Below are 11,165 nucleotides of genomic sequence, written 5' to 3'. Positions count from 1 at the left end.
CTCCCAAAGTGCTGGGATTACAGGCGTGAGCCACCGCACCCGGCTGGCACTATCTTTAAACTACAAATCCCTTGCCTTTCTTCCAAGGTGAGACAGAACTGGATGGTGGGAGAACAGCAGGGCACTGGTCACTCCATCAGATCCATTCCCTGTACTGAAACCATGTAGACCCAAACAGCAGTCAGCACCCAACACCAGAACTGCTAGACTGCGGTATGAGCTAAATTTGGGTGCCAGCTCACCCCTGCCTTGCAGGTATGATATAGTTTCCCATCCAAACCAGGAGCAATTTCAGAGTCATTGCTTGCCCCTTCCCCCACAGTGCCTAACCCCTCTGATGACCCTCCAGCCACGGCATACTGGGTTCTCCAAACTAGGCTTCCTGATGGAACACAGGGAAAAGCATCAAGGCCCTCATCAGATTCGACCTGAGGAAGCTTATTTTAAAAAAAGAAGGTGGCTCTCATCAGAGCTCAGCTTTCAGTGTTGCATCACGGCTGTGGAGGAGCCCCTGCTTCAGCCTTCACCCCTTTACAGCTCTCACAGCACATTCTCAAACTTGGGGGAGGAAGGCTTCCAAGTTATTAGAGTATGTTTATGTGCGGGGAGGGTAAGTACATGGTGGAAAGGACAGATGGCCTCTTATGTCACATTCCCTCATTAAGGAAGATTTGCCTAGAGAGGAGGCAGAGGCTTTAAAAAGCCTCAGGATTCTAGTGGGACCTAGGGTGGAAGGAAGCACCTTCGAGTCAAGTCATCGGTGCAGCTGGCAGGTGTGTGGAATCAAGGGGGGTAGGGTGGACGGGACAGGGAATGTTTGCATTCTCTCTAAAGGTTTGTGTTAGGGAGCAGAGGCCTGGTTTTGTTGAGCTGTTTATCAGTCAATCTCTGCCCTACAACAACCTTTCTGGTTGTTCCCCATCCCCTTAAAAGGAAGGGTCTGGACCCAAAGGGCTTCATGTACATTAGTGGAAAACTAATTGGGAACTCTTACTTCTCCGATTTCCCCCTAAAACCCAACCTGTCAGTCTCAGTGTGAGGATGAAGCTGAGGGAGAGACAAGGCATAAAATTTGGGAGACTCACAAGCTTCTATTCTTACCTATTCCTCTCCAGAGGCAAATTATCCCTTCTTCCCGAGGAACCATTGCCACACACACACTCTCTTTCCCCTCTCTGCACCCCTCCCCTCCACTGAGGCTGCTGCCATGGTTGCCAGGCATGGTTGCTAAGTCTCTGCATGGAAGGGTTGGCGTGGGCTGTGCTGCCACTAACATTACCATGGTGAATCAGGGGACACCTGGTATAAGCTTAGGAGGAGGGATCATGTGGATGTAAGCAACAGCCCCCCAGGACAGAGGCAGCCCAAAGGTGAGCATCTGGAGCACCACTTCAGGTGGGGGCTGAGTGAACTAGGCAATTGTGGTGGTGGTGAGGGGAGCTCTACATTGGGGGAAAAAAAAAAGGCCACTTTTATCATTTCAGTTGCTAGGGGATTAGTTTTGCCAAGCAAACACACCATCTTTCCTCCATCCCCCTCTGGAAGGGTGAGAGTGCATAAGCACTTACTCTGTCCTCCATAAAGCTGGGCAGGCTGTGTGGGCACAGAACAATATAACCCCCAAATCCTGCTTCTAAATTGGAGGTGAAAGCCTGCTGCTGTGGGAGGGCTCCCTGGCTGCCCAAGGACAAACATGTAGAATGGGACTGGTAGGGCAGCTTGGGTGGCCAAGGCAGACGCCTGTGTCCTGCTGTACTAGCAGTCCTAGGCTGCAGCACTGAGCTGGCGAGGAGATACGGGTGTAGGGGTCACCCTTTTTGAGCTTAGGGAAGGCAGCTCTCCCTCAGAGTCGCACAAAAGCTTGGTGAAAGCCACCGCCTCCTCTCTCCACCGCATGGGAGCTGGTTACTCATCTCATCTCTGCACCCGAACAGCCACTGCCGCTAAAAATAGCCCCCCAGCCGTGGGCCAGCCCCTCCTGCACCCCAACCCCATGGAAACCAGCAGAGTGGCAGGCAGAGACCTTGAGTTCCATTCTCACGCACTCTATGTTGGTGAAACTGAAATCTGAGGCAGGAAGCCAGGGGCAGAACCCTGGTGGTCAGGCAACCTGACAAGCAGGAGAGTAAAGGGTTAAAACGGCAGGAAGGTTGAAGAAATAGGGGCGGGGGAGGGGGCACTGTCAGCTTGGCAAGAATCGTAAGTCCCTCCCCCGCCCACTCGTGCGATCCCATCAGGCTTGGGGGACAACAGCAGTGGGAAGGGGCGTCCAATCCCGGGCCCCAGGGGGCGGCCGTGCACATGGGGGAGGTAGCAGCGCGGAGCAGTCCGCGCGGTGTCACATGCGCGCGCACACACAGAGACAGGCACACACACGTGTGCCCGGGTATATATAGTTCCCAGTCCCCGGGCCCGCGGCTCTGCAGTGGGCGCCGGCTCCCTGGGCTGGGAGGGGGCTCCTGGGGCGGGTGGGAGGGTGGGGGGCCGGGGTGGGGTGGGGCAGGATGCTGGATGGCCCACTGTTCTCCGAGGGGCCTGACAGCCCCCGGGAGCTCCAGGATGAGGAGTCTGGCAGCTGCCTCTGGGTGCAGAAGTCCAAGCTATTGGTGATAGAAGTGAAGACTATTTCCTGTCATTATAGTCGCCGCGCCCCTTCTCGACAGCCCATGGACTTCCAGGCCAACCACTGGGCTCGCGGGTTCCAGAACCGCACGTGAGTGAAGCAGGGGTGAGGGGAAGAGAGTGGTGGGGCGGGGAGTGGGGTCCGGACCTCCCCGCAGGCACCAGCGAGCACTACTGATCCCCCTTCTCTTTCCCACGCCTCCCACCCCTGCCCGCTCCCGAAGGCTGGGGCCTGACTCATCCGGTTGTTTGGGGGAACAGGAGTGGGCGTGAGAAAGGGCAGGAGGTGAGATGGGGCAGACGCTGTTAAAGTGTGCAGGGAGAGATGGCGAGGAGTCCCGCTTCGACTTCAGTCCTAACATATACGCACGTGCACACGCGCACACACTCACACACACCCCTTCACATGGCTGCCCCAAGTGGTCTCCACTGCTCCCAGCTCCCCGGACCTCGGCTCCCTTCCCCCACAGACTGCTCACCTGGGTTCCTGCTCATTGTCCCAGGTGTGGGCCGCGCCCGGGATCCCCACAGCCGCCGCCCCGCCGGCCCTGGGCCTCCAGGGTGCTGCAGGAGGCGACCAACTGGCGGGCGGGGCCCCTGGCCGAGGTCCGAGCTCGGGAGCAAGAGAAAAGGAAAGCGGCGTCGCAGGAGCGGGAGGCCAAGGAGACCGAGCGAAAAAGGCGCAAGGCTGGTGGGGCCCGACGGAGCCCCCCGGGTCGGCCCCGCCCGGAGCCCCGCAACGCCCCTCGGGCAGCCCAGCCGGCAGGGCTCCCTGCTCCCTTGCGGCCGGAGCGCCTGGCGCCGGTGGGGCGAGCGCCCCGTCCATCCGCGCAGCCGCAGAGCGACCCAGGGTCGGCGTGGGCGGGGCCCTGGGGAGGTCGGCGGCCAGGGCCCCCAAGCTACGAGGCTCACCTGCTGCTGAGAGGTTCTGCCGGGACCGCCCCGCGACGCCGCTGGGACCGGCCGCCACCCTACGTGGCTCCACCTTCTTACGAAGGCCCCCATAGGACCTTGGGGACTAAGAGAGGCCCAGGACACTCCCAGGTGCCCACTTCATCAGCCCCACCTCCGACTCCGGCCAGGACAGAGGGAGGGCGCACAAAGAAGAGGCTGGATCCTCGGATCTACCGGGACGTCCTCGGGGCTTGGGGTCTCCGACAGGGGCAAGGTCTCTTGGGGGGATCCCCAGGCTGTGGAGCGGCCAGAGCAAGGCCAGAGCCCGGCAAGGGGGTCGTGGAGAAAAGCCTGGGGCTGGCTGCTGCTGACCTGAACGGTGGTAGCGACAGCCATCCCCAAGCCAAAGCTACAGGGAGCGCAGGCACCGAGACAACTCCTGCGGGGTCTGCAACTGCGGCTCCCAGTGCCCCGCGTCCCGCTCCCAGATCCAGGCACCACCTCAAGGGCTCGAGGGAAGGGAAAGAAGGAAAAGAACAGATCTGGTTCCCCAAATGCTGGATTCCCTCCCCTAAAAAGCAGCTGCCCCGCCATAGCCAGACACTCCCCAGACCCTGGGCTCCCGGAGGCACCGGATGGAGAGAATCCCTGGGTCTTGGAGAGGGGGCAGGACCGGAGACCCTGGAGGGTTGGAAGGCGACCCGCCGTGCCCACACCTTGCCCCGCAGTTCCCAGGGCCCGTCCCGTGGGGAAGGAGTCTTTGTCATTGACGCCACGTGCGTAGTGATACGATCCCAATATGTTCCAACCCCCCGAACCCAGCAGGTGCAGCTTTTGCCCTCTGGGGTGACACGCGTGGTGGGGGAATCTGCCAGCCAATCGAAGCCCGGCAAGGAAGAGAGTGAAGGGGCCACGGGCTTTCCTTCCCCTGGCCAAAAGCGGCTGTCGAACAGTCGCCTTTTACACCAGCCCGGCAGGGGCCGCGGGGGCGAAGCTGAGGGCGGGAGGCCGGGGGACTCCCCACTGGAGGAGCGCACCTCCCGCATCTTGGGGCTCCTGGCCCCGGAAGTAAACCTGCGGGACGCCCCCACGCAGCCAGGTAGCCCAGAGCACCAAGCCTTAGGCCCAGGAGCTTCGGGAGCCCAGGGCAGGGCCGAGGGCTCGGAAGTGGCGGTGGTCCAGCGGCGCGCGGGCCGGGGCTGGGCGCGGACCCCAGGGCCCTACGCCGGGGCCCTGCGAGAAGCCGTGTCCCGTATCCGCCGCCACACCGCCCCTGACTCGGACACGGACGAAGCTGAGGAGCTTAGCGTCCATAGCGGCTCCTCTGATGGAAGCGACACAGAAGCCCCGGGCGCCTCCTGGCGGAATGAGAGGACCCTGCCCGGGGTTGGAAACAGTTCGCCGGAGGAAGATGGGAAGACAGCGGAACTGAGCGACAGTGTCGGGGAGATCCTAGATGTCATAAGCCAAACCGAGGAGGTCCTCTTCGGGGTGAGGGACATCAGGGGGACCCAACAGGGAAATAGGAAGAGGCAGTGAGAGGCCCCTTCTTGTATTTGAGTCCCCAACACATCCATCCTTGGGTCCACTGGTCCCCATTCTTCCACAGACTTCCTTTGCTTCTCTTTTCCTTGTATCCTTACCCATACCTATTCCCATCCTTGAAATATAAATGAAAGGAAGGGAAGCATATGCCCATTAATGATTTTGTTTCAGGAGAGGTGAGAATCAGCAGTAGATTTAATTAATGTCTGTTATGTTCAGGGCACAAGGGTGAGCTCTTCACAGGGGCTGATGCACTGGGTTTGGAGCTGAGCAGAGAGGCCTAACAAGGATCAGGCAGGAGGGCAGGGGTGGTGGCAGCCATAGGAGGGCAGTGTAGGGCAGGGCTTCTGAGGAGGAGGAAAAAAGTGAAGGAGAGGCTTTGGACCCAGTGGCAGAGTGATCAGATGACAGAGGGGTTCTTGGCAGAAGAGGAATAGGTCCAGCAACAACCAGCAAAGCAGAAAAAGGGCTCACCTTGGTGTCACAAGTCTTGGATTTCAATCCCAACTCTGCCACTGACTTGCTGGTTGACTGAGGCCTGTCACTTTCCCTCTCCAGGCCTCCTGGTATATAAAACGATGGTATTCTAAGGTCCATCCTTCCATCTCTGACATTTTGAGATCTTTGGAAAGGACTCTATCTCATCCTCCCCTCGACAAGCCAAGAATGAGAGTTGGGAATAAGTGAACAGAGTTTGAGGGTTTCTGGGCGGCCTCCTTGTCACCCGAAGTCATGATCAATTCAGGAGACTGCCCAAGGTTTGCAGAAGAGGTAAGGGAGTGAGGCACTCCTATCCCAGTCTCCCAGGTTTAGGTGAGGGCTCCCCAAAGCAGGGCAAGATAATGGCCCTGTCACTGACCCTGGCCTGTGGTGGTCTGAGCTGGGGAGGGAAGGACACCAATGAATCAGCTTGGGACCTCTTTAGGCCTTCCCCTTTTCCTCCACCCCAATGCTCCTTAGTGATGCTCTGAGGCGTGGCCACGATTTCCCTCCCAGGTGGTATCGCCCACCTGAAAAAATCCTGAGAATGTCTCCCATCTCGGCCTCTTCCAGAAGAAACTGGCCAGGCAAGGAAAGAGGCCGGTCCCCAGAAGCCAGTCGGCGTGGGGTGTGATACTCTCTATAGCCACTACAGGGCGCGCGCAGGTCGCGGATCTCCCCAGTTGCTAATCCCGGCTCTGCCACTCAATCCGATCCCTAGTTCCCAAGCGCAGGTCCCCAGCCTTGCAGTCTCCAGCCGTGCGGGACCGGGAGCAGGCCTCCGGCCTCCCAGACCTCTGGAGCCCGCCGGGCCCATCTTTGTACTCATCCACCCCAGCCGGCTTGGGACTCAGACACCGAAGTCTTTTTTTTCTCTCCGATCCCTGGACACCTCTGTCTGCCATTTATTAGCCATGTGAACTTGGCCGCATCACTTCACCTCCCTGAGCCTCAGTTTCCTCATCTGTCAAATGGGGGTTTATAAACACCTACCTCGCAGGGTTGTTGTGAGGACTTAATGCGATAATGTATGTAAAGCGCCTTGCACACTGCCTGGCACACAGTAGGCGCTCAATAAATCTAAGCTTCCCTTTATCCTGCCTTGGCATCGTCTTCCTTTCACTGACCCTTTCCCCATGGTGGCCCTCCCCTGGGACTCCTCTGCTACGTCCTGCTCTGTGTGACGGAGAGGGGGCTGCTTTCTTCCTTGGGAGTTCCTGGCCCACCTCTTTTCTCCCCCAGCCGGGACTCTCCCTTCCTTGCCCCCAGCCCACCCCCGTTGGCTCTTCCCACTGCCCTGGCGCCCTCCCCCCGCCCCCCATTCCGAGCAAGGGCTGAGTCAGCCGGGGTAAATTTAGCTGCCAGCTCCGCGGGCGCGGGGGCTTCTCCCAGACTCAGTCGCCGGGTCCTGCCCCGGCCCCCGGCCCGCCTCTGCTCCCACTCCAACCGAGACCCGCCAACTCCAACTCCCGCTCAGCGTTCAGGTCCCCAACCCCGCTCTCAAACCACTTATGGTTTTAATCTCCAATTATCTCGACATCACTCCCGCCTGCAACCAGAGGGACTCTGAGCAGAACTTGCCCTCTGGGGTGACACGCGTGGTGGGGGAATCTGCCAGCCAATCGAGTGGCGCAGGACCACCTGGGGTGGGGGGTGGCCACCATCTGGCAGGAGCTGGGCCGCTGGCCTTGGTTCAGTGGAGGAAAGTCTCCTCTTTGGGTTTCTGAACCGGAGGGAAGACACTGGTCAGAGCTATCCAGGAAGATTCATCCCAGAGCCTTCCTGGAACCCACACTACCAGGTTTCAAGTTAGCTCTTGCTGGAGGAGTGTCACCTTGGGCAGAGATCAAAGGTTACTGAGATCTGCCCTTGAGGTCAGGAATTCCAGACCAGCCTCCAATATGGTGAAACTCCGTCTCTACCAAATATATTAGCCAGGTGTGGTGGCGCGCACCTGTAATCCTAGCCACTCAGGAGGCTAAGGCACCAGAATCGCTGAATCGCTTGAACCTGGGAGAAGGAGGTTGCAATCAGCCAAGATTGGGCCTCTGTACTCCAGCCTGGGCAACACAGCCAGACCACATCTCAAAAAAACAAACAAACAAAGGTTATTGAGATCCGTCTCCCTTTCACCTACAATTCTATCTACTCAAAAAAACAAACAACGGTTATTGAGATCTGTCTCCCTTTCACCTACAATTCTATCTACCTCCTACCATTTCTAACTACTGAGCATGTACTGAGCACCTACTGGGAACAAGATACTGTGTGGGATTCCAGGATAGGGATGAGTAAGGCCTTTCTGACAATGGGGTGAAGGTGAGCAATGTGTTAAGTATTACAATGAGTCAAACAAGGGAGATTGTATGGATTTTGTGAGATAAGGGAAGGCTCCATGGAGGAGATGACCTCAGCATTAGAATTTGGTGAAGAGGCATTTCAAGTAGAGGGATCAGCCAAAATAGAGGCATGGATGCAGGTAAGCAGGGTATGTTTAGGAAATTGCTCAATGGTCTGATTTGCCTGCAGCTGAGAGTACATTTATGGCAGTTGTGGAAGATAAGGCAAGAGTGAAAACTGAGGCCAGTCTGGGATAAGCCTGGTCCAGCTGAGGAGTAATGTGCCTTGGGCCTCCAGGCTTGGGAAGAGGCTGGACTTCAGGCGAGGAGGAAAGTTGAGGAAGGGCGGTGTGTTGTGGCTCACACCTGTAATCCCAGCACTTTTGGAGGCTGAGGTGAACAGATCACCTGAGACCAGGACCAGCCTGGCCAACATGGTCCTACCCCACCTCTATGAAAAATACAAAAATTAGCCGGGTATAGTAGTGCATGCCTGTGATCCCAGCTATGGGGGAGGTTGAGGCACAAGAATCACTTGAACCTGGGAAGCGAAGGTTGCAGCAAGCCGAGATTGCACCACTGCACTCTAGCCTGGGTGACAGAGTGAGACTCTGTCTTAAAAAACAATAACCAAAAAGAAAAAAAGAAAAAAAAGAAAAACAACAACAACAAAGAAAACAAAGTTGAGAAAGACCAGGGCAGTGATGAAAGCATCTGCCTAGATTTTTCTACACTCAAAGGGCTCTAGGGCTCTGGGAATGGAAGAGGAGGTGAGCTATATCCAACAGTGGAAGGGCTGGCCCTATAAGGGTGGGCTTTACCATGCTGGCTGAGCCCCTTTGAGAATGAATACACAGGAAGCAAGTTTCTGAAATCTCACCCACACTGCTAACATAGTCGAACAACTTGACTCATGTGTTTAGAATATGGTTTCTGGAGCTTCTACCCCATACTAGCTATGTGAACTTGGGCAAGTTACTCAACTTCTCTGTGCCTTGGTGTCCTCAGTTACAAACTGAGGTTGTTAAAAGTGCTTTTCATTAGCTGCGTGTGGTGGCACTCTCCTGTAGTCCCAGCTGTTCAGGAGGCTGAGGTGGGAGAATTGCTTGAGCCCAGGGGTTTGAGGATGCAGTGAGCTATGATTGCACCACTGCACTCCAGCCTGGGCAACAGAGCAAGACTCTGTCTCTAAAAATAAATAAATAAACAAACAAACAAACAAACAAATAAACAATGTGCTTTTCTCTTAGAGTTGTTGGGAGGAGTAAATAATTCAATATGTAAAACACTTAGAACAGTTGGCCAGGCACAGTAGCTCACCCCTGTAATACCAGCATTTTGCGAGGTTGGGATGGGAGGATTGCTTGAGCCCAGGAGTTCAAGACCAGCCTGGGCAACATAGCAAGACCCTGTCTCTCTGTTTTTTGTTTTTTTTTTTTTTTTTTTTAATTTTTTTAATTAAAAAGAAAAAACATAAAAGAAAGAACAACACCTGGTACATAGTAGGTGATTGACTGTTAGCTCTGATTATTATTTCTCTCTTGGGCTATTTTATTAGTGTTGGGGTATGAGAACAGGAGGATGGGACAGAGAGAATTAGAAGTAGGGGAGGATGGCCAGGTGCGGTGGCTCATACCTGTAATCCCAGCACTTTGGGAGGCCAAGGCCAGTAGATCATGATGTCAGAAGTTTGAGACCAGCCTGGCCAATACGGTGAAACCCCATCTCTACTAAAAATACAAAAATTAACCAGGTGTAGTGGCGCATGCCTGTAGTCCCAGCTACTCAGGAGGCTGAGGGAGAATTGCTTGAACCCAGGAGGTAGAGGGTGCAGTGAGCCGAGGTCACGCCACTGCACTCCAGCCTTGGCGACAGAGCGAGACTCCGTCTTTAAAAAAAATTGCTGGGTGGCTCACACCTGTAATCCCAGCACTTTGGGAGGCTAAGGTGGGTGGATCACGAAGTCAGGAGTTCAAGACCAGCCTGACCAACATGGTGAAACCCCATCTCTGCTAAAAATACAAAAATTAGCTGGGTGTGGTGATACGCACCTGTAATCCCAGCTACTCGGGAGGCTGAGGCAGGAGAATTGCTTGAATCTGGGAGGCAGAGTTTACAGAGAGCCAAGATCGTACCACTGCTCTCCAGCCTGGGCGACAGAGCAAGACTCTGTCTGGAAAAAAAAAAAAAAAAAAAAGAAAAGTAGGGGAGGAGGAGAATCAGGCAGCAGATGCCAGTGGAGAGGAGGGAGGAATCCTGGGGTGGGTACAGACAGCTCTTTTAATGGGTAAATGGTGCCCTGGCAGTGCTTGGGCGGTTAGGGTGTCAGTGCAGCACACCCCTTCCCCCAGAACTTACTCCATCTTTGCCTAAGGATAGAGTCAGCACCAGCTGCCAAAATTCTGGGGAAAAAAGGAGAGAGACAAGAAGGGGAGGAGTGACTCCAGGTCTAGGGGCCAGCCCTTGGTGAGCCATATCTCAGACTGACCCTCCAGAGCTCTGTGGGTGGGACACTGGAGGCTCCCTGCTGCGAAAATGACTTCTAAATCTGGCTGTGTCTGCCAGCCAGCCTTGAGACAGAGGCCACAACCACCCCCTACCTTGGGACAGCCTCACTGGTCAGGAGTAGGGACAGCAGACGCAGGAGGATGTGGTCAATTTGGGGCAGCATACCTCAGGTTAGTGCAGGATCCTGCTACCCTCCCAATAGCCAACTTCTTCCCAGGGAAGCCCCTTTCTGCCCCCGATGGGACCCAGTTAATATGGCTTTACAGGAGTCAAGAGCCGTCTCTTTCAGACTCTCAGGGGACGGCTGGGACTTCCCTAGATCAGCCACAGATAGGTGATAGGTAAGGAAACCAAGCCCCCGCATAAAACTCTGGGATTTCAGAGTGTCAAGGTCAGAGGTATGAGTGTAATGTGTGTGAGGAGAAGAGGGCCAGGAGAGATAACTGAACATGAGGACACAGCAAGTGTGTAAAATGTATCTATGGGGAAGAGGCAGCACTCACTCAGTTGTTCATTTGTTTACTCACCCATTAAACATATATGCCAGGTGCTAGGGACACAAAAGAGACTCAGGCATGCTTCTTCCCTTCAGGGAGCTCACAAGCTAGGGTGCGTATGATATAGGGAAAGAGATGTGGAAGAGGAAACCCACAGTCATTGCAGTGCAGGAAGATGGCATAATATATGTTAATGAAAGCATTCCTGAGAGACCAGGGAGGATGAAAGAGGAGCAGCTCCCAGACTATGACTTCTTATGGGGAGTGGAATGTATCCAGG

General features: G+C 55.5%; 1 protein-coding gene across 1 annotated transcript; it reads left to right on the top strand.

The window, feature by feature from the left end:
- The first annotated feature begins 2,422 nt into the window (after positions 1–2,422).
- DDN (dendrin) lies at positions 2,423–6,636 on the top strand. The gene is made up of 2 exons (XM_023211233.3): positions 2,423–2,713; positions 3,126–6,636. Exons 1-2 carry the CDS (start codon positions 2,505–2,507, stop codon positions 5,053–5,055), a joined length of 2,139 nt encoding a protein of 712 aa, XP_023067001.1. The 5' UTR covers positions 2,423–2,504; the 3' UTR covers positions 5,056–6,636.
- Positions 6,637–11,165: the final 4,529 nt, after the last annotated feature.

This window comes from Piliocolobus tephrosceles, chromosome 10 (assembly GCF_002776525.5).
Source record: "Piliocolobus tephrosceles isolate RC106 chromosome 10, ASM277652v3, whole genome shotgun sequence".
NCBI lineage: Eukaryota > Metazoa > Chordata > Mammalia > Primates > Cercopithecidae > Piliocolobus > Piliocolobus tephrosceles.
Note: the sequence above shows the minus strand (reverse complement) of the source record. Positions and strands in the feature narration are given on the sequence as shown.

Excerpts from the sequence above, each read along its gene's own strand:
- DDN (XM_023211233.3), top strand. The coding sequence starts at position 2,505 with ATGCTGGATGGCCCACTGTTCTCCGAGGGGCCTGACAGCCCCCGGGAG. Across the intron at positions 2,714-3,125 it reads CGCGGGTTCCAGAACCGCAC|GTGTGGGCCGCGCCCGGGAT; the intron begins GTGAGTGAAGCA and ends TCATTGTCCCAG.